General features: G+C 41.2%; 1 protein-coding gene across 1 annotated transcript in view; it reads left to right on the forward strand.

The window, feature by feature from the left end:
* The first annotated feature begins 980 nt into the window (after window positions 1-980).
* Window positions 981-27,788, forward strand: part of atg2a (autophagy related 2A) — a 27,249-nt gene continuing 441 nt past the window's right edge. Inside the window, 44 exon segments of the mRNA XM_034136406.1 lie at window positions 981-1,534; window positions 1,892-2,054; window positions 3,244-3,393; window positions 3,597-3,699; window positions 5,455-5,599; window positions 6,021-6,278; window positions 6,399-6,498; window positions 8,437-8,601; window positions 9,042-9,184; window positions 9,332-9,410; window positions 9,601-9,847; window positions 10,120-10,261; window positions 10,745-10,843; window positions 10,967-11,122; window positions 11,617-11,890; window positions 12,154-12,226; window positions 12,648-12,816; window positions 12,915-13,057; window positions 13,288-13,318; window positions 13,321-13,402; window positions 13,520-13,671; window positions 13,815-13,947; window positions 14,615-14,799; window positions 14,877-14,957; window positions 16,002-16,108; window positions 16,645-16,737; window positions 16,910-16,980; window positions 18,524-18,600; window positions 19,468-19,638; window positions 20,215-20,341; window positions 21,216-21,439; window positions 21,934-22,163; window positions 22,332-22,467; window positions 22,968-23,189; window positions 23,347-23,448; window positions 23,812-23,833; window positions 23,836-23,895; window positions 24,126-24,279; window positions 24,443-24,512; window positions 24,625-24,707; window positions 25,135-25,256; window positions 25,367-25,521; window positions 25,902-26,060; window positions 26,417-27,788. The exon segment at window positions 26,417-27,788 is cut by the window's right edge and continues 441 nt beyond it. Coding sequence (XP_033992297.1) covers window positions 1,364-1,534; window positions 1,892-2,054; window positions 3,244-3,393; window positions 3,597-3,699; window positions 5,455-5,599; window positions 6,021-6,278; window positions 6,399-6,498; window positions 8,437-8,601; window positions 9,042-9,184; window positions 9,332-9,410; window positions 9,601-9,847; window positions 10,120-10,261; window positions 10,745-10,843; window positions 10,967-11,122; window positions 11,617-11,890; window positions 12,154-12,226; window positions 12,648-12,816; window positions 12,915-13,057; window positions 13,288-13,318; window positions 13,321-13,402; window positions 13,520-13,671; window positions 13,815-13,947; window positions 14,615-14,799; window positions 14,877-14,957; window positions 16,002-16,108; window positions 16,645-16,737; window positions 16,910-16,980; window positions 18,524-18,600; window positions 19,468-19,638; window positions 20,215-20,341; window positions 21,216-21,439; window positions 21,934-22,163; window positions 22,332-22,467; window positions 22,968-23,189; window positions 23,347-23,448; window positions 23,812-23,833; window positions 23,836-23,895; window positions 24,126-24,279; window positions 24,443-24,512; window positions 24,625-24,707; window positions 25,135-25,256; window positions 25,367-25,521; window positions 25,902-26,060; window positions 26,417-26,650 — 6,063 coding nt within the window. The 5' untranslated portion in view covers window positions 981-1,363 and the 3' untranslated portion in view covers window positions 26,651-27,788.

Here is a 27,788-nt window from a genome sequence, read left to right on the forward strand (position 1 = left end):
ATATTTTGTTACACAAGAAAGACAGCTAGATAAAGCAAGAAAAACTGAGTTTGACATTTCTTTCTTGTCTTTGAAAATGTTTCCCGGACTAGATATCCAGTAAATAGCATTGTCTTAAGCTTTTAATCACTTTTAATGTGCACCTTCAATATATCAAATTGGGCAATTAGCCGAGTACCACTCCTACATACTGTTGAACGTTTCTAAAATGAAAATGGCTATAAACTGGATATCATTTTGAGTGCAACTAAATATTTTATACATTAAGCTCCTTTTTGTATCAAATTACTTTTAGTTGCACACAGTGCCATTGATTGACACTAATCAAAAACAGCCAAAGGTATATGCATGGGGGAATAACAAAACAAAACTATATAAAAAAAAATATATATATATATATATGTGTTACTATAGCAAAGTAAGTTTTTTGAATGGATAGAGCAGAAATTCCAACTGGTACTCAAAGCCCTTCCATTTAATGAGAAATGGTTTAGTGTTGGAATAGATCTTAACTGTTTTGTATTAAACCTCTTTACTTTGAACAGACCTGGGACCAACAATTACCATAAACAATAAAATAATTCAAATAAAAGCAGACATTTTATTATTATAAGATGTTAAACAACTATATTTTAAGGCATAATGGCATTATGAAGCTTCCCAGCTACCATCAACTGCTCTGTTAATAAGTAGTAATCTTTACAGTCTATGGTAGTGATGTATTCGGAAAAGAAAAAAATTATTATATGCCTCGGGTTTTAGTGTCAATTTAAAAAAAAAGAAGATTGAGCTATAAATAAATCTAAAATATAATGAATCCAAATCATAATAAACGTTCATGTTGGAATAATACAAAATAAAATATATGTTTTAAAAAGGTTATTTTAGATATTTAAAAAATATACCTTACAAAGATGGCGCCCAGGTTACGTCGGGTGTCATCTTTCTTTTCCGGGTTCTGCGCTTCGTCACCGTGACGCACGTACGTTCACCATACCATCAGTTGGCGTAGGATAACAAACAACCCTGAAACAAGACATACGCAACAACGGGACCTGTCGCTCCGATTCGACACAAACACACCGAAAATACGAGTCGAGACAGCGGCAGGCAGTAGGAGTAACGTGTCGTCAAGTCGCAGGGGATTCTCGTAGATCCTGACACAAAGGATTTCCGAGTTGTTGTGTCAAGCCGTGAGGAGAGTTACGATCTACCCCTTCCTTAGCCCCCTGCAGCTAGCTGTGGCTCATTCCTTGTTTTTGCTCACTTTGTGTTAGTCTGTTATGCAGTTGCCAGAGGACTGTACTCGCACTGGTTCTCTTCCGCCACCTCTTTGCTCCCTTTCCCCGCTCTCTCTGGCCCTATGTCTCGCTGGCTTTTCCCCTGGTCAGGCTCAATCAAGAAGCGGGCCTGTCGGTACCTCTTACAGCACTACCTCGGCCACTTTCTGCAGGAAAGACTGAGCTTGGACCAGCTGGGTTTGGACCTGTACAACGGCAGCGGTGTCATCAAGGAAATCAACCTCGATGTCTGGGTGAGATTTTATTACAGATAGGTGGCTGTCAACCCCGCACCACATCAGCAGGCATCGTGTTTTTGTCGGGCTCATGCACCCTTGACTGTTTCGCAACTGCACTCGAGTTCAACAACAATCTGTAACGTCACTCTGAACCTAGCTCGCATTTCTTCGAGGAAACGCATTCATCAGAAACATATCACCAGATGCACTTCAAGTCTATCTAGTTTCTAACATTGAGAATGGATAGACCCCCCCTGCCATGTTTACTGTTCACTTCCTTTGCTTAAGTCTACATAAAGAGTGATAAGATGATATGGATTTCAGATTTATTTTCACTTTGTCTTTCTTATCACTGCTTCCTCTCTACCTCAGGCGGTCAATGAGCTTTTGGAGTCTCTTGGGGCTCCTCTGGAGATAGTGGATGGCTTTGTGAACACCATAACAGTGACCATACCCTGGCAAGCTCTCCTGACTGATCACTGCACTTTAGAGGTTTCTGGTCTCCAGATAACATGTCGACCCAAGTACAGGACCAGTAAGTTCACTGAGAAGCAACTTGTTGAGTCAACCTGTGACTCTTCTTTTGACACTAAATGTGCATCTGTTAGCCACATGTTGTTGCGTAAGGGGTTCTTCCAGGGATTGTCAAATCAAGTGTGGTCCAAAAGACTTACTTTGTCCATGTTTTTATTACTGTTTTCCCAAACCATTCTTGGTGTAGAGCTCTTGTTATGCAGCTGAGTATAAATAAGTGTCTCTTTGGTAAGATCTGTTATTTAGGTACATTACAAAGAAATGTAAACAACAGGATGTAAGTGATGATCCAAGAAAGATCATTGGACTTCAAGTCCAGACCTTTTTGTTCTTATAATCAAACCACTGACAACTACTCCAGTAATGTGTTGATAATAATATGCTGATATGAACTATATACATATACCTTTTTTTAATAAATTGTCAGAAAATAGAGAACAGACCTCAAAGTGGCATGATCAAATCAAAACATTCATAACCCCAACATAATCAATTAAAAGTCATATATGAAGAAGAGACCACTTCAAATCCTAACATTTGATTAATTGAAATCATTGTAATTTGCTTTAAGAAATACTTCACCCACAACATTATCATTCTTAGATATCAATTACTGACCTTGTTTTATCTTTCATTTATAAAGAAAAGATACATTCAAAGCTCTTGATTAATTGGTGGCCATGTTTCACAGCAATACCTCACTACTGTACTATTACTATTTTAAACAAAGCATCCCTTTGTTGCAGATAGGTTCAAAGTTCATGTACTGAATATTCTGATTTGTTTTAAATAGTAAGCTATAATTGAAAACATTTGTTTTAGATTTAGTATGCTTACAATAATTCATTAATAATTTTCGTTTACAAATTAAAATTAAATCATCGATTATTTCAATCATCTTTATTTAAAGAGACTCTTGGTCCATTTTTTTAAAAGACATACAACACTCAAATATAAATTAAAGAAGGCAGTTATACCAATGTTTCCACAGAGGTGACTGGTATCGTACAGCACTGAGACATGGATTTGAAAGCAGCATAATGACAATAACTAAATGTTATGCAATTTATTAATGTTAATTATAAAACATTATGTCCCATGGAGTTAACTTATGTTTGCAAACATGTCATTTACACTACTTCTCTGTCAAAGGCAAGACATCACTAAATCCCCATGTGGTTTGTTTGCAGGTGGGGGATGGGACTCTCAAGGCTGGTCATCAAGCATGACCTCCAGCATGCAGCTGGCTCAGGAGTGCCTGAAGGACCCCCCGGAGGCTTCAGAGGAGCCCCCGCCCCAGCTGGAGGGGCTGGAGATGTTTGCACAAACCATTGAGACAGGTAAGTCAAATCTGTGTGTTCCCAAACTCTGCGATGAAGCGAAGTCGTGAAAACCGACATCAAAGTTTCCCCACAGTGATAATGTCAATTGGTGGGAATATTCTTCAATTAAATAACCAATCTGAGCACACACAAGAAGAGCTTATTTAACAGTTCAGTGCTGATAAACCTTTGTCTGTCTCTCATCTCATCTGTGTTTCCAGTCCTTCGTCGTATTAAAGTCACCTTCATAGACACTATCGTTCGCATCGAGCACCAGCCCCTGGACCTGGAAACAGGCGTGGCCTTAGAGATGCACATCAAACGGTACGTCCTAGCTCCTTTTTCAACATTCAAATAAGCTGCAGAGAAGAAAACAAAACATGTTTTCATTATTTCACCTCCTTCATAATTTGTGTCCTTTTATTTTGTATTTTCAAATTCTTAATTGTCTATTTGTTAATACAACACAAACTCTTCCCCATTATTTCTCTGTTGGGTCACGATGTAGTGTTGGCCTTTTTGTAAAAGTGTTCTCATAAGTGGGCATTGTAAAGAAGACGGCCCTTCAGCCCTTGTTATTGGGGGAAACAGACATTGCCCTTTTGACAATAGAATATCAAAGAAGCTACTCGGGATGAACCTTTAAACTAGCACTTCCTAAATGATGGTGAAGTCCCGCAAGTGGCTGCTGGATTCTCTTTATTTGTTCAGTACCTGGTACGTCTAATGCCCGCCAGTCACAGTGCCGGTAGACAAAAAGCATAACTCCCAACACTGGCTGCAGCGCTAATTGTCAGCATTACTTCTAAATATTTCCCATCATACAAATAAGAGCTTCCAGATTCATATCCTCACAGCTTTGTAATGAATAAAGCATTTCCTGCCAGAGACAACACTTGAATAATTAATTGATAAACAAAATAGTTAGTGCTCAATTTTAAGTAAAAAAACATTAACTCGACTAATCCCTGCAGCTCTAGTTGACATTTGTTAAGAGGTTGTGTCAAACATGCAGTGAATTACATCACATTATTGGAAACATCTTTTATTTCTATAAATGATTGCATAAGTCATGATTTGGTTTTTAGTCATACTACCAGTTAACTAACTGGCGCAACATTTTCATCAATGTGAAGGTTACGGCCTCCCTAACATCCCATATTGACGACACCTTACGTTCAGCCTGCAGTCCTTTTGTAGCTACTGATAAAAGTCTCTTCAGGTGACTGGCGTTGTCAATACTGACCCTGTTTAAAATGTGCTTCACGCTGAGGCTGTTTGACAAGACAAGGCCAAGGAGTGCAAGTTCACGACTGAGCAGAGGCCTCTTCTCCTTATCTGCTGATGAGCAGACAGAAGACTACATCTAATGCTTGGCTTCATTTTTTGCCTTCCCTCTTTCTTATAAGTGTTGATGTAGGAGAGTTCCAATATTACTGATCACAGAAAGACATTTAAGCAACCTCCTGTAAGTGTTAAAAAGGGAAATACCTCAAAAAGCAGGCTGAACCTTTTTAATGTGGATATTTCTGTTAGTTGAAACCCAACAGCAGTGATTCAAAAGGTTTAATGTCAGAGCATATACACTACTCCTACGGTAAAAAATGGTGTCAAAGGTTCCTCAACAATGCAATTACAAGACATAAAACACCGGTTAGCCACTGCTATGTTTATTTCTGTTGAAGCCACATGACTGTGATTCCATTTTGTAAAGTGTGTCACTGTCCCGCTGTTGTTTTTGTGGCTTATTGTCAAAGCTGCTCAGGCTGTTGATCTGGGGTCAGTAAACAGAGGGCTACGTCCTCTCAAATGCTTTTACAGAACAACTGATTTGAGTCCTGTGAAGCATGTTACATTAAAAGTGCTATCTGATCCTTTTCAGGTATATTTGTTTAAAACCTAAATATAATTTCCTTACAATGCACCAAAGGGAGTTTTAAGTAATTCTAAATAACGAAATCACATTACCATAAACCATTTTGTTTGCTGTCACAATGCAGGTGGGACTCTTTCCCATTTGCACTGAGAGGTTTGACCGTGGACTAAACCATTTCTGTGTTTGTTTACATGGTTTTCCAGGCTGGAGTACTTTGATGAGGCCGTGCGAGATCCAGCCAGTCAGACGGCCGTGCCTGTGGACATCCACCAGCCGCCCGCCTTCCTGCACAAGATCCTCCAGCTGAGCGCCGTGCAGCTGTTCTACGACAGCACCGGCACAGTACAGGTGACTGCTGATTACTCTTTATGTGTGATCTTTGTATCTATTTTATTATTTATTTCACTATTTTATTTATGTAAGTTTATCATTGATCTATTCATCTACATTTTAGAAGAATCATGAAAGATTTGACTAACAACAAATATTAAAGAATTATTCTTAAGAAAACGATGATGTGGATCAAAGTGGTTGATAACTAAAAATCTCCAGCTATTTAGACCTTGATAAACCAGTTTCTTAATCCCACAATGATGGAGAGTAACTTTACTCACTTGCTACTGTTTCAAAGTAATCACTATTTACATCTGTCTTGTCAAAAATGGAACGTAGAGTCTTGTTAACTTGGAGAAACACAACACAATTTATATCAATATAAAAACATGTCATTTATAACCAGAAAAGCTCATAGATTTTGCTCATTTCTTAGGGTCCTCTTAAGCAGCAACACCCTGAATCAGCAACGGCAAGTGAAGGAGAGGAGGAGGAGGAAGAGGAAGAGGAAGAGGAGGAGGAGGAGGAGGAGGAAGAAGAAGGAGATGAAAATGAGGAGGAAGATGAAGAGAAGGCGAAGCCCCTGAAATCCCCTCCCTGCCCTCCGTCTCAGCCGCTGCTCATAGGAAGCTGTTCCGGTTTCATCGAGACCACCGTCAAGATCAAACAGAACGACATGCTGCCTGGACCAAAGGTGTGTGTGTGTGTGTGTGTGTGTGTGTTTGTGCTGGTGCTGTAACATCCTGAAGGATTACTAATGCATCTGCTCTCTCATATTGACTTCCTCACCTGTCTGTGTTTCTCTGTTCCTCAGTTTGAGTTGGACGGCAAGGTGGGCTGTGTCCACATGCTGCTGTCTCCAGATCAAATAACCCACCTGACAGACCTGCTGGCAGCCCTCTGCATAGACACCGGTACAGGGCTTTATGTTTGTCTATGTTTATTTAGGATCCACATTAGCTTTTGCTCTTGACAAAAGCTAATCTTCCTGGGGTCCGACACTTAAAACAATCATCAACAATAATACAACAGCATTCAAGACATAAGTCCTGACGTCATTAACAACATCACCAATATCATCAACAATCTCCAACATCATCAAAAATGTCATCCACTTTCAATATCAATCTCAGCCAAGGATGAGTGCACAAGACACCCACCAGTACAAAGCATGAGATAAAATTAAATTAGGGTTCACAGTTCACAAGAGTACATGGTCATTAGTAGATGGCCCTTCAATCTCTTCTTGAAATAGTCTCTGGACTCTATTTCAGTGCTGTGACACAGAGCCAACATTTGAATGCTGTGCTTTCTTTTTAAACCTGGTATTTCTTTTTAAACCTGGTATTTCTATGCTGTCGGAAATACAAATTAGGTTTCACAAATATATGTATATGATTGTTTCCAACCTCCGAAAATGATGATGTTACATTTGTATTGTTTCAATTATATAAGTTATGTTAAATGTTTACAGGCGTCTATGGAACATAACAAGATAAGTGATTTGCCCCTATGATTTAAAAGAGGTTCAGCTTGAACTGGCTGATTTAAAGAATCAGTCAGAGTTTTGTCAGGTCATGATAGGGCCTGTTATGATTAAAATATGATCATTTAGACTAAACGAGTGATTCTCTGTTCACAAACGACATAGCAAATACCTGCTTCTCCACTTGTACGATGAGTAAAATGTACAAATGATGCCTACATTCATGCATGCAGTCACTTAGTAAAACAACAAATGTACTGCTTATCATGTACTACTATCACTAACGCCCTCAGGCTTTAGCACCAATAATGTAACATTCTTCAGAGACAGAAAGACAAGACAATAAGTGTGTGTTGTTTCCTCTGTAGTTCAGACTTGGAGGGTCACATACATCTGTACATTCCTCATGAATGTGAGGTCTCACTCTAATCCCTGCTCTCTCACACATTCATAAATATTAGGGCTGTCAAGTTAACGCGTTAATAACGCGTTAACGCAAAAAAAAATTAACGCCACTAATTATTTTAACGCGATTAACGCATGTGTATTTTTTGTCCTCGGCCGCCGTAGTTTCAGAGCGCATCGAGTTTAAAATACCATCTACAAGCTGATACTGATGCTGACAGCCCCGCTCGTGCTGCCCGCTTGTGGCAGACCACACTTCCACGCTCACCGGCAGGCCCGGACTGGCCATCGGGAGGACCGGGAGGGTGTGTGTATGTGTGGCGCGAGCGAAGCACACCTTACGTGTTGTTGTTAGCATCTGGTGCTAGCTAGCTGAGCTAACGGATATAAGGAGCTGTTTCAATGAAAACAGAGGAGCGACATTTCGCCGACAACTGCGCCGAGCACTTGACTTTATGCAGGTAGCCAGACAGCACACTCAGCACGGATAGTGCGCGCAACACAGCTCATACACAGCTCATACACACAGGCATATATGCCTTGAGCTGCACATAGCTCCAACGATCCACATTCTCACATCACACACACACACACACACACACACACACACACACACACACACACAGTATTGTATTATTGTATGAGAGAGGTTCTAGGTTGAATTGAGGCGAATATTTGTAATGTTCAGAGGTTGTTGTGTTTAATATTCATGAGAATATTTGTCATTGTTCAAATTATTTTAAACAAACATATAAAACATAGTTGTCCACTCATATGTTGATAAGAGTATTAAAAACTTGAAAAATATCCCTCTAAGGTACATTTAGAACAGATAAAAAATGTGCGATTAATTTGCGATTAATCGCGATTAACTATGGACAATCATGCGATTAATCGCGATTAAATATTTTAATCGACTGACAGCCCTAATAAATATGTTTGTCTGTCCCCTCCCCCTCAGAGACAGACACTAAGTGTGATGGAGCCCTCAGTCGGCCCTTGGACTCAGACGACCTGCGTCTGATTGAGGAGGACCTCAGTAAGCAGCTGGGCTCCAGTCCCAGAGACAGAGAGTGGGAAACTGAGCCCGACCTGGACCCCTACGTCACCTGCCAGGAGAATGGAGGTACTGAGGGAAGCAAAAGTCCACTTATAAACTGTCTGAGATATATGATATGAAATATGTCTGAGATACATAATCACCTCATACTGCCTGCAGCAGTGCAAAGTGCAGCCAGTCAGTTGATGGCTGTCTGTTCGATGAGGAATTTGATTTGATATTCAGCAGAATTTAGAATGAGCTGATTGTGCCTGATGTCAATATTGCTGTCAAACATGTTCATTTATTTGTTGGAAGCCAAAAGTTTTATTGACATATTCAAGTTTTTTTAGTCCGTCAGTATATAAAAAAACTCAAAGATAGGAAGCTTGATTGTCAAGTAGTGGTGATCTGGAAATGACCTTAACAATCCTGACGCCCATTACCCTTCAGCCACCTACCCTGAAGTGTTAGTGTGACATTGTAGTATTTACCTTGTCACTCTGTGTCTGTGTGTGTACCTGCAGAGATGTTTTTCTCCATGTGTCCTGCTGGAATGAGCAGTAGCGTGACGTCTGTGCGCTCTGGCAGCGAGTTCTCAGACAGCGATATGGAGTCCTCGACACACAGTCTGTCCAGCTTCACACAGCCGGCATCACTGTCTGCACAGGTACAGCCGTCAAAGGGTTTTAGCTCAAGATATCTTATGGTATTATGTGTGCTCTAAAACACAGAGAACAACACCCAGACCTTGATTTTTAAATGTACCCATCAAATCTCAAGCAGTCTGATTTCAACTAGTATTTCTTCCTGCCAGGGCATGGGGAACGGTCCCAGGAGGCATCCTGTAGCGGGCTGTCTGTCGAGTCTACCCCAGGCAAGCGGCCGGACCAGAGGTAAAACACTGCAGTGCTGAGCTTTGAAGGACGCAGACATATCAAGTAGTGGTTTGTCCTCAAAGTTATTATTTTTTTATGACCATTTCCGTCACAGATTGTTTATATTCTTTTAAGAATGTATGCCATCAGACTTCCCCCAAAGTATCGTTTTAACCAAAAAACTGAGCATTAACCCTCTCGGTTGCAGGACGCTCCCACAGCGGAGCGGAGCAGCTGAAGCCGGATGCTCTGCTGCGTCTGACACTCGGTGGGCTCACCCTCACCCTGCTGCAGGAGGACCCGCCCTCTAATCCTGACGAAGCCACGTCGTTGGCTCAGGTGTCTCGGGTGTTCTTCCGAGAGCTGGCCTTCTTTAAGGACAGCATGTTCAGCGAGAGGGACTTCCACCATCTGAGAGGCGGCTTCGCCAAGGCCTGCCCACAATCCCATCTCAGGTAGAAAAACATTTTGGCCTTTTGTGAGTTATGTATGTGGACATAGCTTCCCAAATGATTTTCTTTTACAACAATTACAGATAGAAAGGTTATTTTGACATGAAGTGTTAATATAACAAGGGGCTTTTGGAAGGTGAAAATGTCATTAAAGATTTAGTTGAAGAAACTGAAAGACTTCCCTTTCTTAATAAACTAATTAGTTTCTGAAATGCAAAAAACCATGATGAAGGTAATATTCTTTTTTTTACTTATCCTTGATTCCTCTTCCCCAGAGTGACAGGCGCAGCAGTGCAGGTTGCTTGTGAGATGCGGAGTGGGTCACGTCACAACCGGGCCGTGACCTCTGACCTTTCCTTCAGCAGACTGGAACTGTTAGAGTGCCTCTGGGAGGACGGGAAGCCCCAATACAGCGAGGTATATCATCTATTAGTCTGTCTGATGCTCACTGTGGCTGTGTTCACTCTAAAACTTGAAACATAAATACATCTTCATGCCAAGGTTTTTTTCTTTGTTTGGTTGTCCATATTTGGTCATTATATTTTCAATGTAGCCATAATCAAACAATATAAACAGTAAGTGATCACAAATGGTCATTATAAGATCAGACATCTCAGTCTGTCACAGCTGTTCTTTGTCTTTCTTTTGTACTACAATCAATGATATGTAACCCATATATACATATAAATCAAATGTATTATTATTATATTATTATATATACTGGAGCCAGCATTGGTAATCAAAGATGTCATGTAGAAGGGATGTAAAAGGAATCTCTATAATTGTTTAATTAAGTCAACTTGCTCCTGCTTTGTGAAAGCAGTTTACGGTTGTTGTTCTCTTTCCCTGATGATAAGGGAGATTTGAGAGAACAGTGTGTGTCTTTCTGTCTTTTTTCAGCTGCTTCAGTTCCAGAAAGCCGGTCTGTTCACAGTTGGAGCTGCAGCCAGACCATGTGCCCAACTACACTACGGCCTCACTGAGAAACACATGCGTAAAGTACGTATTTAAACACACATGCCAACCATGACTTGATATGTGCATGTTCAAGTTACATAGTTACTGACAAACATATCAATCTATCCCATAACACATATGTGCGTGTGATGTGTGTGTTGGCAGGGTAAACAGCGAGTGGTGCGGCGGGACAGTGTAGTGCGGGTAGAGCTGGCAGAGCTGAGCGCTGAGCTCGACCTGGACATCCTCACTCGCCTGGGGAACCTGAGCAAGGCCTTCGCCCACTGTCCCACAGACACTGCTGCGCCGGGACTCATGCAGGTGGGACCCTATATGCATTTATTTCAGCATAAGGAAAAATATTTACTTAAAAGAAGAGCCCTAAAAAATACAGTAATCAGTAACTAAATTAGACACATGCATGCAAACACAGTGCTTAGAAGCAAAGTTCAGTCCGCATGACAATTGAAAACAATAAATATATTTATTATAGAATAATGCTTTTATTGACACAAACATGAACAACATTTCCGTAAAAGAAAATAATTACTTTTTGGTTCAGATTTAAGTTGTTTCGGGTTCTTCTTTTTTTCAGATTTTGGTTAGTTTAGATTAAGAAGAGCTGTCTCACAGGTGGTCAAAAGTGGTACAAATGTTCTTCATATAGTGTACAGTTAAACAGTTTTCATACGTCTTTCTGCTGCTGCCTGCAGGTAAAGCTTAAATAGTGACTACCACAAAACTGACTACTGTCTGTAACCCTGTGAATGAATCTTAAAATCCTTGTTCACCAGTTCTTCCCTTTCTCTCCTCAGACCCAGAGCAGCGAGCTGTACTCCTCCTTCTCCCTCCTCTCCCCACACGCCATCCTCAGGCTTCGTTTCCCCATACCCGACCTGCGGCCCCTCCCTAAGCGTCGCCCTCCTACCCAGAGGGCAGTGCGGCAGGAGACTCTCGTGCTGGAGCTGACGGAGCTGGAGCTGAAGCACCAGGAGGCCCCGGACCTCCAGAGCGAGCAGCCTGCGGTGGGGGAGCCGTGGGCCCCCTGCCTCACACAGCTGCTGGAGGCCTCCTTCACTGACCTGCATGGTGGGTTAACACACAGCCCTGTACAGTAGCTGACTGAATATTTATGAGACAGTACACTGACCAATGCCTCACAGAGACAATCCAATGTGTTTTCAATGTTGCTAAGGGCTTTATATGTAAGGTTGACAGTAGCTATTTTTGTTTTCGCTGTTGCAGGAAGTTCTATAGAATACAATTCATTATTAAAAGCTGTAAAAGCTACAGTTATTCCCTTCCCGTATAAATAAATGCCGACAGAGAAATGATGTGTTGTGTCTCACCAGGGTCATACGAGGGCTGGGAGGGCGGCTCTTTCCCCTTTATCAGAGTGAAGAAGAACCGCGACTCTTCACCGAGGTTAGTCATGGTTATTATGAGAGGAATAGATACATAATTCACAATATGAGAGATATCTAGAAAATGTTCTGTTTCTTGAGTGACATCCATTACACTGTGTTTGTATATGTGGACTTTAGATGTAGCTTCTTTCAGATGTTAATTATGTCTCAAATGGCTCTTTATAGGATATGTATTTGTTGTTCTCTGTATTTGTATCTGCTGTGTAGTGTGAATGTATGTCTGAGTTAATTAAGTGACAAATGAGTGGCGGAGATTAATAAAGCTTTCTAATCTAAATCAGCACTTTACAGTAGCAAAGCTCTCTTAAAGGAAAAGTTGTCGTGTGAAATCAATCATTCTTGCTCTTGAAATGAGACAAAATATAAATGCTTTCTGTCCCACAAGCCATTATCACTTACTTTGCTCTTCCTGTGGGCAGGATATCGGTGCGTGTGCGTGGAGGGGACCCTCAGGGCCCGGCAGCAGGTCTGGGGGGGATGAACCTCATCAGTGACCTGGGGGCCGCCTTCTTCGAAAGTCACTGTGAAATTAACGACAAAACCAGCTCCCCGTTCTCCTCCAACCGCACCATGTTTGAGACTGAGGAGGTGCGCACAAAGAACACCTATTTATCAGCCATCTTATCACAATTTCAGACCAAACTCATCCCTCCTCGTCTCTCCTCCTACTTCCTTTCTTTCTTTAGATGGTGATTCCAGCCGACCCCGAGGAGATGCGTCAGTTTCAGGCGCAGTGTGTCGCTCAGTGTCAGTGTGCGGTGGACATCCACCTGCCGCTGGCCTACATCCTCCTGCCCAGCAAACAGGCCTTCCAGAGCTTCTACAACAGGTACGTCAACACTACAGTATGTTGTATATTATCTTCAAGAGAATATATTTGTATTGTTAAACACAGAATTTGGTCAAGTTTTTGTTTTTGTACTGCTCTTGTCCTCTGAGCTGCTTATGTAGGACTGTTTTGTTAGAAATACCTTCCACTTTTGTTCATATTTGAATATTACTTCAGATGCAGTATCTGAAGTAACATTATTGTTCCTCACCCTCCCCTTTGTCCAAAAGGATCAATAATGATCTGTTGATGTGGGAGCCGCCCCCCCCCCCTCCGCCAGCAGCCCCGACCACAGCCGCCAGCACCACGAAGAGTTCCAGCTCTGCAAGTCGGCCTTTAGACTGGGTGAGTTTGACTGCTTTGATGGAAAAACATTATGTAGAAAAATAGAAATAATACCAACCTGCCAAAACATTTGTTATTAACTAAGCAAGCTTAATATGTCTTCTCTCTCTACCATAGACTCTGATTCAGACGAGGACGACCCTCAGTTCTTCTTGGCCAGTGATTCATCTGGAAAGACAAAAGCTCCCCGTCCCAAACACAACCTCAGCCTCCTCTCCCTCACTGTGATCATCAGCAAAGGGCGCCTGCAGACCAGAACAGACAAGAAGGTAAGCGGCTCCCAATATCACAACTTCTGGACCTGAGACTGGACTTTATTTACACAACCTAAAAACTGATCTGGCTTGGTCCATTTACAATGTTTGATTGCTTTGACTTTTTTATATATTTCAATTGTATTTAATTGCTTCAGGAGGACCAGAGTCATGGGGAAATTGTGCTTGACCTGGAAGGGGGGAAGATATTCAGCGTGGCGCAGCACCAGAACGATCCCAATCTCAATTTCCTGTGTATAGAGAGCCGACGAGTGGAACTATACCATAAAGGTAAACATTTGATTGTTAATTAATGTTCAGGTAGATTGGATGCAATGTAGAAAATATTGGGGGTTATATTTTGTACCATGTCAGTGTATTACAGTCAATAGAGGGCAGTCGACACACACCCACTCTCCATATACATTTAAAAAAAAAAGAAGCATTATACTGCTGTGAACGTGCCAGAAGCAAAACATATTTTAGAGCATCTATTGTGCGACGATGTTGAATCCAAAAATTAAACGTAAAAAATTAAAATAAATAACACAAACGATTGGGGCATCAGTAGAGCAGTAACTTCTGTGTTCTGGGAGGTAAAAACACTTATTCAGGAGTCTGATGGCTTTTAAGAGAGTGTATATATTTAACAAATTCAGCTCCATGCTGGAAACACAGACTGTATATCTGTCTTCCAGCGAGGTAAAGCAGGGACATTTTGTAATGTAGCTTACACTAAAATAGATATTATTATTATTATTGTGCTGGCTAAAATACATTAGAAGACATTGTGACCCCATTCAGAGCAGGACATTGATTACCTCAGTCTGTTTCTCATAACTGTGGCGTACCAACCGCCATCTACTGCAGATTACACACTGACATGGAAACATCAGAATGGCTCTTTTTAATGTTCATCGTGGTCATAACTTTGTTTGTTACCCCAACCCCAACACAGCGGTGGTGAAAGACACCCCCATCCCACAGCGGTTGGAAATACCCAAATTCAATCCCCCAAAGCACTTGGACCCTACCATCTACCCCACAGAGGTGGGGGTGAGCAGTGTGAGCGGAAAGGAGGGGGAGTTACAGATGTTGTCCACAGCCATCAAAGTCACACTGGACCCACAGAGGGGTGTTAAGGTACGTACTCTATAAACACCTGGTTTTGCTTCTGGTGCAAGTTTGAAATTAAACAATGTTTACATCTCTCCTTTCAGGAGTTCCTAGTTGCCCTTCGACTTCAAGGTGCCACCATGAGACACTACATGGCACCGACCAATCACAGCTGGCATGAGCAGGTGAGCAGCAGTATGAGATAACATAAAGAAACAAGCCTTTATAGACCGTAGAGTCTCTCAATATCTTTCTATTCCTCAATAGTGTTGATTTCCTTCCCTGCACAACCAGTTACTGGCAATGTATCATTCACTTTCTGTTGTATTTATAGTCTGGGCATTTCATGGTGTTTTACATATTTCATGATTACTTGCTCACTGAAGTTGTAAACTTGGAAAGAGAAACAGCTGAAGTACTTTCAGCTCTCTTGGACGTTTATGTCAGATTGAATGATTTGATGCCAGAAAAAGCATTCTTTTCACATTTTTGACACTCCACTTTCATGCAGAAATAGAAATGTATGAATGTTGAGAGGGATATGCTTATTTCTCTTGCCGAAATGGAGCAGAGTGCATCAGAGGAGTGTAATATTGTGCAGTTTGCAATCGACTGTATATTCTGAAAATGGGCTTGCAACTGTGGCTTTTGCTAAACTAGCATGAAAAGGATAAAAGGGCAGCAATATATCTCAGGGCTAAACCTTTCCATGCTTTAAAAACAAAGAGTACAGCCTTAAAATCAACTCTGAATCCAACTGGTTGCCATTGTAGAGGTGCTAAGAATGGGGAAATATTGTCCCTACATATTTCAGACAAACATAATGCAGAACAGTCAACAACTTTCTATCTAGAAATGAAGTATTCAAAAGAAGAATGCAGAGATCTTGGACACATGAACATTGTCTTGTCTGTGCAGTAACACCAGCCTGCGTTCCCTCCAGTACTAAATCACTAATCACCGGATTTAGAATTGTTTTCCTGTTTTTGCTCCAAAAGATGATTATAGCCAGTAAAGTTTGATTTAATATGACAAATTGAATTACCCAATAAGGCTGCAGCCTATATTATTATTATTTCAGCAATTTGTTCTGCTTTATCTTCTAGTTAAACCATTTGGGTTGTGCAGAAAAATGCAAACCATACAGAAATGAAATGATGTGGTCGAATTCAAAATGTTTGTCTTTGGCTGTTTCGCCTGCCAGCTGACTCTGTGTTTGTTTGTCACAGCTGGTGGACTTTCTGGATGTCATTGATGATCCCATTCTGGGATACACAGCCCCCGCCGTCATCACTGTCCTCCACACTCACCTCGCTACCTGTGCGGTCGACTACAGGTAAATAATATGCCTCAGATCCGTTGCAACTTCATTTGATTTTTAAAACTGTCTTAAACATTGCTTGTGTGCATGTCTGTTTGCTGTAGCACGTATGAGTGCAGTAGGATTAGGAAGGGATTATAAACAGGTTTTTTTATGTATGTGTGCATTGTAGGGTTGGCTGAAAAGTTACTATAGAAGTCAAAGTCCACTTTATTGTCAATCTTCCAGTTTGTGTGTACAGACAGATCGAAATACCGTTTTCCACAATCCTGAATATAAAAAGCAAATGTATATAAAAATATGTGTGCAAATATGTATATATATATATATATATGTATATGTGTGTATATATATTGTCCATTGAATGTGCAAAATATTAGTGTCAGAATACTGACATTTCAATTATCCAGAGTATTTCATATATGTGTCTTCCATCTCTATATGTTTGACTCTAAACTAATTGATATACCTGTAAAGTAAATGTTATTCAATAAAAATGGACTTAAAAGAGGTTGGTAAAATGATCATTTATTTTGTTTCCTGTTTCCCAGACCTATGTACCTGCCGCTGCGCGTGTGTTCACAGCGGAAGTCCTTCTCTCTGTCCAGTAACATCATCGTAGACACAGCCACCTTTCACCTCAGGTACAGTCCACCTCTAACTGAACATGACAGGGGTCCAATAAAGTAAACATATACTGAAAAATAAAACTGAGTAAATATCTTTGAAAAGCTGTCAGTTTGTATCACATTATATGAGCTGGGGACTCAGTGTAAGACTGTTGTCTAAGTTTTGTTTTTGTTATGTTTTGGTCAGATTCATCTTGGATGACTCTGCTCTCTACCTCTCTGACAAATGTGAGACTGACGTTGTGGACTTGAGGAGAGGTTAGTCACATGACAGAGAGTGGGGGGGGGGGGGGGGGGCTTTTGCTCAGATTTTAAGCTTTGGCTAGTGGGTTTCTTTATATCTCTTTATCAGTGGTGAAAAGTAATGAAGTAAATGTATCTCGTTTTTATATTCAGAGGGAAATATTCTACTTTTCTCCACTACATTAATTCCATTGATGACTTTAGTTACTTTATATAAGAAGACGTTTTGATATTCATCTTATAATGAGTGTGTCAAATACAATGCTTTGTTATACAGTACATTTAACCAACGAACAGAATGTACAATGATCTATTGCAGCCAGCAACAACATTTAACTGCATCTTACATGTTACTGGATTAATATTAATAATATAGTTTGTTTTAATTGTGTTATTATTACTTTTACTTATTCCAGCACTCTTGTTTATACCATATGTTCAAATAAATTCCTGATGAGTGAAAACAACACAGTGTCAGGATGTTTGTTAGCTGCGTTACACATACCGTACCCTTGGTCAATGGAAACTTTCCCAACATTGTGAGTGTGAGTTATATCAGAGCTGGTTAGCCTGAAGTCAACAACAGAACAGCTGCAGCTCACACTTAAAGGGATAGTTCAGATATTCTGAGATGGGGTAATCAGTCAGCGTTTTATCTACAGTAGAGGAGTGTCGGCACAACCCCATTTTGGAGAAGCAAGCAGACCTTAAGGAACGCAAGTAAAGCAATGTGGGGCTGTGGATGGGGGCAGCAGCAAAACATATTTAACCACCTAAAAAAAATGGCCACCTAAAAATATCTCTTCAAAGACTCCTTTGACCAAAACAGTAACTTACCTCGCATAACACAGGAGTTGCTGATCTTGCTGGAATGAACAAATTCACAAAATAAAACAAACAACCCGACGAGGAAGCGGTAGACAGGCAACTCCTGAGTTCTGCGAGGTTACACTACTTGATTATTTTAGGAGTCTGGGGGCTTCAAAGAAAGAATGTCAAACAGCTTCAGTTTGATGAAAAGGTCTTCTGACAGCAAGGTAAAGCAATGAACCTAAATATAGTTTCCCCTAAAGAAATACTTTTTTGTTGTTGCTATAACACGATTTATTGCTGCTTTCCACAGCAATACATTCAATGTTTATTTATTTTTTACATTGCCTTTCTCCTGCCCCCCTACTTCTGTCTGTTTCTCCAAATTGGGCGTGCTGACCGCCATTATCTATAAGTATACACCTAGTATGGAACTCATACAACCCAGTTTAAAAATGTCCACTGTATACCCACTATAACAGCAGCTTCACCTGGTTATGGTGATTTTTTCTTTGGGTAAAAATGTAATCTAAATGTAGCAAGTTCACTTAAAGAAGTTCAACATGTCTGCTGCTTTAGTAAAAGCGTTTGTACTTGAGTAACTTTTCTGACAGGTGTTAGTAAATGAAGTCATCTTATAGTCTAGCACGTCTTTTTATAAGGGCAAATTCAGTAGTTATTATAAATTACATAAATAACAATCGCTGTCACCCTAATAACAACCACCGTGTGTTTTTGTGTCACACAGACTATGTGTGTGTTCTGGACATTGACCTGCTGGAGCTCGCCATCACCACATGGAAAGGCAGCGATACGGGCAAGCTGGTGAGTGCGCGCTGTTTACATTTCTGTGACACATTCACAGCAGCCACGGACAAATGGGAAAGAAAAAGGCTGCCCCTGCCTGTGAAAATGTAAAGGGAAACAAAGCCTTATTGTCCAATTTCTTTCAGAAACCAAAAAAGCACAGGCCCTGTGTTTATAGATATTAGTTTTACCAGTTCGGTTATAATAATAGCTTCAGAGAAACCAACAAGGCGACAGTAAACACATCATGTGACAACAATCAGTAACAAAGTGTACAGATGTGAAGAAGGCCAGTTTAAGCTCTGTTATGTAACAATGTTTTCTACGTCAAATGTGTCTAGTCTGTTCTTTTGGGCTCTATCCATGTTAAGCTTGTAGTATTCCAGTGTATAAGTATTTTCTACCTTATTGTTATTTTCTTTCTCCTTCCCGTCATCCCTCCCATCAAATAACAACTCTCGCTGTCACCATCTTTATTGATTCAAATCAAATAAAAAAATCTAAATCAAAATGTATTATAATCACAATAAATGCCTCAAAGGGCTGTACAAAGCAAAGACAAAAACAAAATACAAACGTCATAGCATAAAAATGATAAAAACATTATACAACATTATACATCAACATAAGTATTGCCATGTGATAAAAGCATGTGACTGAAGTGATGGTAATGATGAGCCGAAACTAGGTGATGGAAATTAGTTTACAAGGAAGACGGATGCGAAGAGATGGGTTTTGAGTTTGTTTTGAAAGGAGTCAACGGAAATAGCTTTGCGGTTCTGAAATGGAAGACGGTTCCAAAGGAGAGGTGTTCAGAATGAAAAGGTGATTCTGCTGATATTAATGAAATGTGCTTCTTGTGGTTCCTCTCCCCCTGCTCTCCAGTCTCAGCCTCTCTTCGAGCTCCGATGCTCCAACAATGTGGTTCACGTTCACACCTGTGCTGATTCCTGCGCCGCCCTGGTCAACCTGCTGCAGTACCTCGTCTCGCAGGGGGACCTGCACCCCCCGCCGCGACACACCTCACCCACCGAAATCGCTGGCCAGAAATTACCAGTAAGTCAACAGAGAATTAAAGAATTAAGAATATAGAAATTGCTCGTGACGGTTGAAGGTTTACAGATGTTTGGATGTACATGAGAAAAAAGGAATAACATTGTAATGTTTTAGCATAGCAGCTTGGTTAAAACACTGCACATTGAACTAGATTTGGAGCACATTTTTTGCATGATTTGAGTTTGCATGAGCTACAGTACCTAGCTACGATTTTCTGGCAATTACTGGGCCAGACAGTAGCAGACGTACATGTCATTATGTGATATACATGTTTACAGTTCAAATTTAAAACAATTTATTTCCATATAAACATATTTCAATTTCTACAGATGTAAAATATGGTCTAAAAAAATCTACCACGAAGTCTGGAAAACTATGGAAACATTTTTAATAGAAAATGTGTAGGAGCCTTGAGAAATAATCAGTTTTGTCTTCCCGTAGGAATGCCTACATTAAGAATAGATAACTAATTTAATAGTGGCAGTCTTATATATAACAGTTCCATCAATGTTGAAAAGTATTATTAAGATGCCATGTAACTTTCTAAATGTTTTATTTGTTTTTCTGTTTTGTTAGCTGTCAGAAAGTCCTGCGGCGATGCTGCCCTGCCCTCCAGCTGAAACTGCAGAGATCAACCAGTACGACCTCGCTGATGCCTTAATCGACACGGAGAAGAGCCACCGAGAAGAGAGCTCAGATCCTGGTACAGTTTCTCTTTTTACACTTTTCAACATCCAAACAGGATTTGATTCAGTGAAATTCTGCAATCAGCCATGTTTCCTGGTATAAAGGAAGAGGGTTGTGGGCTTATTTATTTAAAGTGGTTTCATCATGTGCTATAAAACTCTGGCAAAGCTTGACCCATAGAGGAGTGTCTTGTCCAAATAAACTGAACCTTTAGGAAGGAAAAGCAACATGGAACTGGGCCCCTGTTCTGCCAGATTTCACTAATGCAATAAAAACATTATAATAAACAGTAATAAACAGTATGCACCGTGCCACTAATTCTCAGTGTTTGCTAGTTAAAGTTTATTTTCAGCTTTAAAGGTTTAGTTTGTTGATATTTAGTTCTGGAGTCGTGGTTTGCAGCTCCCTGCAGTATACCTGCAAAATACATTGTTGAAGAATTTTGAAGTAATGGCCATCATTTGTTTTGAATTTGAATTGGGTCTGGAAAGTGATACAAAATAATCTTATTTATTAAATACTTATTAATCAGATTTATCAAAATGTGCTTGGAAAAAAGAGAACTCTATAAGACCACAGTGCATGATAAAAACTAAAGGGATTGAGTGTAAAGCATGGCTCTCTCTCGTGAATGTAAAGTCTGATCATTTTCTGTGGTCCAATGTCACAATCTCCTTTATCGGTAGTATATATTATCTAAAACTGAAAGAAAATGTACTTTACAGTACTTAAATTATCATTTTGATTTACTTATTTAAAATGTTTTCCCTGCTAATTCTTCTACTTTCGCTTTTAGTTCATGGTCATAACTCCACACTGGTCACGTGTGCACAGGAGGTTTTCATTCTCTATGGAGAGAGTGTTTATAGTACCAATGGTTCTTCTTCCAGGTTCACCCTCCATGCCCAGAGGCTCGCCCGTCTCCGTCTACCTGTTCCCGGGCGAGGCCCCGAAGCGAAGCCCCTCCGTCCTGCTGGTTGAGGACGCTGAGCTTGATGGACTGGTTGCCACAGCAACAGAGGCGCAGGCAGATATGATGTCCGAGGAAGGATCCGACGGCTCGACCGACAACGATGACTTCTGCATATTGGAGGCCCCTGGGATGGGCATTCCTGTGAGTCTCTGCCTGATACCATGGTCCTGTTGGCATTTTTATAACGTTTTTCTTACCCATTAGCTCACTTTACCTCAAAGCATGAGTCCTTTCAGAAAATATCCCGTATGTTTACTCACAGGTATGTTACTCTAACGAAATGTATGCGCCTGTGCAACATGATGGTTTAATCTTTAGCACAGTGGCGCTCACAGCTTGAGTCAAGAGAATATATTGGATTATATATTGTTGGAATTTTTATTTCAAGTACTTTAATTTTTTTGTATTTGTTTGAGTGAGAGTAAGAGAAGGTCTTGTTACTAGGGGCGGATTTGGAGAAAATGTGAGAGTGAGAGATTCAATATTTTGTAAGAACATACAATTTAGTTTCATATTTTTTTCATTTAAGAAAAAAGAAAAACCTTTCAAAAATCAGAAATACGAGTCAGCCCATAAATGTGCAATGGGGAATCTTTATTACTCTGTGAAATAACCAAACATGGGATTTATTACAGCCGCGGGACGGGGAGCCCGTGGTGACGGTGTTGTCCGAGGGCCCCATCAAGCTGAAGGAGAGTCACTTCTCCAGACCCCGAGGCAGCTCAGACCTGCTGCGGGCGCCGAGCCGCTTCCCCGTGCCGCAGAGCAGAGTTGTGCTGAGGGAGATCTCCGTGGTCTGGCATCTCTACGGGGGCAAGGACTTTGGGGGCAAGCCCATGTCAATACATGCCCAAAACACTAACAGGTAACACACACACCAGGCCACAAGTAGTTTCTCAGATGCACAGAAATATATAGCTCCTCAAAGAAAATATACCTCAATGGTCATGAGAATGTTTCACCTGTGTGTGTTTGTTAGATTTTTCTCCTTTTTATTTGACTCTTCTCTCAACATCTCATATTCTCTCTGCAGAGGTCGTTCAGCCCCCGCTGGAGTTCGGGGTTCCCCGTCTCGCTCGGCCACCACCTCCCGTCCCCAGAACTCGTGGCGCTGGGCCGGAGGCAGCGGCCGCCAGCACCAACTGTTGATGGAGATCCAGCTCACCAAGGTAGATTCATACATCTACTACATTGTGATTAAACTGAGAAGACATATGAAAAAAACATACATAATTTATCCATTTGTTTAACTCAAACTATCTTAAATTCAAACTTGTGTGTTTTATTGCTATTAGTTTTTGTTATGGCTGTAAATTGATCAAAATGTGAAAGGGTGATTTAAGGAACCGTTGACAGTTTGTTAAATTCACTTTCCTGCAGAGAAGATTGATACTTCTCTCATATGGAGTCTTTATGCTGAGCTGGCTATACATATTAATCATACAGACATTTAAGTGGTATTGATCTTCTCATATAACTCTTGGTGAAGGATCATCAAACTGTCAAACTAATCAATTTAAATTCAACCTGAAACTAAGCAGTACTGCTTCCCTTATTACAATGGCTATACATTTCCCAGTAGTTACACAGCTTCACCAGTTCCAAACAAACACATTTTAACATATCATATTAACCTTCTTCAACACCTTCCTCCTGTTCTGTCCTCCAGGTGTCCTTCCAGCATGAGTCCTATCCAGGGGCAGTAGCGGGGCAGGAGGGGGAGGGGTTCCTGTTGGCTGGCGTGGGTCCTGGGGGCGAGCAGCCCCTCTCCAGACAGGTGTTCATCGTCCAGGAGCTGGAGGTCCGAGACCGACTGGCCTCATCACAACTCAACAAATTCCTTTACCTCTACACCAGCGAGAGCATGCCGCGCCGAGCCCACTCCAACATGGTGAGACAGCAGAGAGAGGGGGGGGGGGGGGGGACAGAGGGATTTTAGATTTACAATCTGATTTTGATGTTGTGATGTGAAGCCCATGGAATATCAGATACTTTCCTATTGAAATGATTTGATCCTATGATATTGATTGTGCGTTTACTTCTTGCAGCTGACGGTGAAGGCCCTGCAGGTCTGTCCAGAGTCTGGCCTCGGTGGACCGGAGTGCTGTCTTCGGATCAGCCTGCTGCCTCTACGTCTTAACATCGACCAGGTAACAGCTGCTCCTGAGACTACTGACGCCATGACACCCAGACGTGTCTGAGTAGAGCCTGAAATGTTGCTTTTTTGTAGAAAATTAAGAAAGTAAATGACAGAAACATACAACTCTGTTTGCAGAAATTATTTAGCATTTCATTTTTACAAGCATTTCAATTCATTCAAGGCTTTATTGTCATTTGCACATTAGCTACAGTGTAGATATGGCAATGAAAAACTTAGGTCACAGGCATTTAGTATGACATTATACCAGCATTAGAACAGTATTGGAGAAAACGTGATCTTAAACTATATACTCTACCAATAAGTGTTGATTTTCAGTTGTAACTAATCTACCTGTCCCCCCCCCCCTGTCCAGGACGCACTGTTTTTCCTGAAGGACTTTTCAGCAGTCTAGCTTCCTATGTTAACCCTTACCTGCCTGTGGACCCTGCATCCGAAGGTGAGCCTCTTCTGATGATGTTTTAATTCCTTGCTGCATATTTCATCAATTGTCGTCCATTCGTGGACTGAAGGGCTTTATCTCTATAGATCTGAGGGCTGCTTATCATCACTGCATCATTATGTTTTTCACTGTCTTCAGAACATTTTGTATTGGTTGGATTCTATATGAAATAAGAAATGCTCCAATAAATATGTTTCTTTTTATATTCCTCACCATTTATTTTTCAGTGAAAGCAGACCCCTCCCAGAAGGCCCCTGAGGAGGCGGAGGCTGGTCTGGGACCTGACCTCTCAGCGTCTGTTGAAACCACCTTCAGCGAGCAGAGCTCCTCCTCTGCCGGCTCCACCTCCTCCTCTTCCTCCGACCAGCCCATCTACTTCCGGTACGTAAACACTATACACCCAAAGGCTTGAAGAAAGTCTGATTCAGTTTTTTTTTTTAAATAAAGGGAAAAAGGTGGCGTGTTTTAAGCAATAGAGCTTGTTTGTGCGAATCAACAACCTGTTGTCAAAATATAGATTTTTTTTATCCTCTGCAATTTTCAGGGAGTTTCGATTCACCTCTGAAGTGCCTATCTGGCTTGACTATCAAGGCAAACATGTTGTCATTGAACAGGTGAGAGGTCACTCAAACTGCCTTAAAGACATCTTCAGGATTCATGAGTATTTGATGAGGAAAATAATTGTCCACGCTATCTTTATTTTCTGACCTGCTCTTTGTTTCACAGGGAACGTTTGCAGGAATCCTGATTGGTCTGGCCCAGTTGAACTGCTCTGAGCTGAAGCTGAAGAGGCTCTGCTGCAGACACGGGTACAAATACATACTCTATTGATATACCAAAAACACACCAGACATAAACACAATATCTACAGAGACTGCAGACCTTCACAACATGTAGTTCTCAGCCTGCGTTAGGTCAAAAGTGTATTGCACTGTTATGTCAAAATATTCACAGACTAAAAATTACTCCATAGAAAGGACGGACATTATCAAGCCTTACATTAGAAATTAGATTTTACTGTACATATTAAATACTAAAAAGCACACATTGTAAAACATATACAGTCCTTTCATTTATTTAGTTAAGGTATTCTATTTAAAATATGATCAAGTGAAGGACAATCCTGTTACCAAGCTTGCTTTTTATTTTTCTGTATAAATAATTGTTATATTTTGCATCTAGTACATTTAAAGGGGCATATTTTTGTTTTAATCTTTCTTCTTCCACCCTTTGTAGTCTCCTCGGTGTGGATAAAGTGATCCAGTACGCCGTCACTGAGTGGCTGACGGACATCAGGAAGAATCAGCTGCCGGGCATTCTGGGAGGAGTGGGTCCCATGCACTCAGTAGTCCAGCTGTGTGAGTCGATACTGCCTCAAACATGCTGCTGTACACAGTGTCAGCTTAACAATTTGTTATCATGTTTTATCTCTTGGTTAATTCTCTTCCATCTCTTTGTGTTCCTCCAGTCCACGGAGTGAGGGATCTGTTCTGGTTGCCCATAGAGCAGTACAGGAAGGACGGGCGTATTATCCGAGGTCTCCAGAGGGGGGCAGCCTCCTTCGGGACGTCCACAGCTTCAGCTGCTCTGGAGCTCAGCAACAGGCTGGTGCAGGCCATACAGGTACTCACACTGAGAGGAGGTTTAGTGCAGGTCAACAATGTAAACCAGAGTTGCGTTGGTGCTAGATATGAAACTTGCAGTTAAAATGGTTTAGAATATCCAATTCATTTTTATTTTTTGATTTTAGAACAGACATCTTGGTTTTGTTGTGTCTGCTTATTTTAGGTTAAGTTTTTCAAAATGTTTTGTTTTTTTAGTGCCAGGTGTAATGGGACAAAAGTATGTAGCTACCAAATACATTATTGGAGAACTGTATAGTAATGGCCATAATCAAATTGCTGCTGTTGTAACTAAACTTTTAACCAGGCAGTTTTGTTTGGGTTCAGTTTTTCTTTTGGAATACGTATTTGATTTCTGGTGTCTGTGTGCTTCTCCTACAGGCCACAGCAGAGACGGTGTACGACATCCTGTCTCCCACTCCCCCCCTGAACCGCTTTGCCATCACAGAGGGCCGGGCCCCCTCCAGCCGGCCCCGCAGAGCCGCTCAGCCCGCAGACCTGCGAGAGGGCGTGGCCAAGGCCTACGACACCGTCAGAGAGGTGCGTACCCAAATGTTCCCTTCAAATATGATTATGGAAACTTTTAGAGAACAGGGGATCCAAAAATAAGCAGTCACATGCTCGTCTTTCAGCGTATTCACTTTCTCACTTTCCATTCTATTTAATGATCTTCTTATACAACAAATAAATGTACATAAACAGGGCTAGGGGTTAGAGAAACCAGATTGCTTCAGCTAGATTTCTCCTGAAGAAAGAGATTTCTTGGCCAGATACAACCACGTTTCTTATCTTTGCATGGATATTTATTTTGAGACATGAGAACTTTTTTCTCATGTTTATGTACATCAATGTACTGAAACACTAAATATTTTGACTTCTGTCTCGCTGCTCTCCAGGGAGTGATTGACACGGCTCAGACCTTGTGCGATGTAGCATCCCGCGGCCACGAACAGAAGGGTCTGCCCGGCGCTGTGGGCGGCGTCCTGCGGCAGATCCCGCCCACCGTTGTCCGACCTTTAATAGTGGCCTCTGAAGCAACCTCCAATCTGCTCGGTGGCATGAGGAACCAGATCAAACCAGACGCCCGGAAGGAGGACTTCCTGAAGTGGCGCACCGACGGCCAAGAATGATGACAACTTCTTTGTTTCTGTGTGAGAGAGTGTGTGATTGTGTGTGTGCGAGAGAATCTGATTTGGGGAGGTTCTAGCTAAGGGAGCGAATCCACGGTTTGAATGCGTATTTGCATGTGTGTATGGACTAATGAGAGTCAGTGTTCGCTCTAATGCAAAAACAAAGCAACGACTAACAACTACTGCAGTTACCAGTGTTTCATTTGGCTCAATCATACATGGACTCACCCGATATAAACATTTCGTTTTGTAAGAGCTATCCTCATGTTCCTCTGTTATACACAGGTCAGTAGATTCTCCTACTGTCTGTGAAAACATATCACGTCACTCAACTGGCTTCATTTTAATCAACACTCTCAAGGTTTGCTTGTTCATAAGTAAGACACAGATTGTGGGCACATCATGTACTCTGAACTGTGCTGTTGAAACTGTTTGTATTTTAAATGAAAGAAGTGATTTCTGGCACGATTTCTCTTTCTTCCATTATCTAGTATAAGTTGGAGGAAGAAGTTGAACTTATGCTGGAAATCACTTCTCTTTTTATTATAATTCACCCATGACTAGCTGAGAACAGTTTACTTTATTTTGATGTGTTGAGCTGGCACATGATGTAACCCGCCATTTGGTCTACTTGTTGTCCAGTGATGCTCATAGTGGAGATTGTGTGACATCCTAATGAAGTGTCCTTTGTTAACACCTTCCAGATGTCTGCAGATGCTTTTCCCTCTGACTTATACCACATCATGTGTTCAGCTTTGGCCCCACTGCTTCTCTCAGTGTTGTTAATTGTGCCATAAAGCTTGCAGTGCCCTTTTTAACTAGTTTGTGTTGCCTTCCCAAAACCTGCACCCTCCCTGCTACGATTCGCGTACAACACACACTGGCTCACATGGACACATACCTGACTGAGAACATGTTTCCCGACTGAACAGAGATACAGATCACATGAAGCCTCTAAACTCTGTAGTACATTAAACTATTTAAAGCTTTTCAAAGTAAAGTTTCAGCTCTCTGTAACTCGCAGTCCAGATGTCAGCCAGTGGTTCTTCCTTCTGCCTTGCAGCTCATTTGTGCTTCTTGTTTCCATTAAGATTTAAAAACTGGTGTCTGGATTAACCAACTCTTCAGCGTTGCTTCA

This window comes from Trematomus bernacchii, unplaced genomic scaffold (genome assembly GCF_902827165.1).
Source record: "Trematomus bernacchii unplaced genomic scaffold, fTreBer1.1, whole genome shotgun sequence".
Lineage (NCBI taxonomy): Eukaryota > Metazoa > Chordata > Actinopteri > Perciformes > Nototheniidae > Trematomus > Trematomus bernacchii.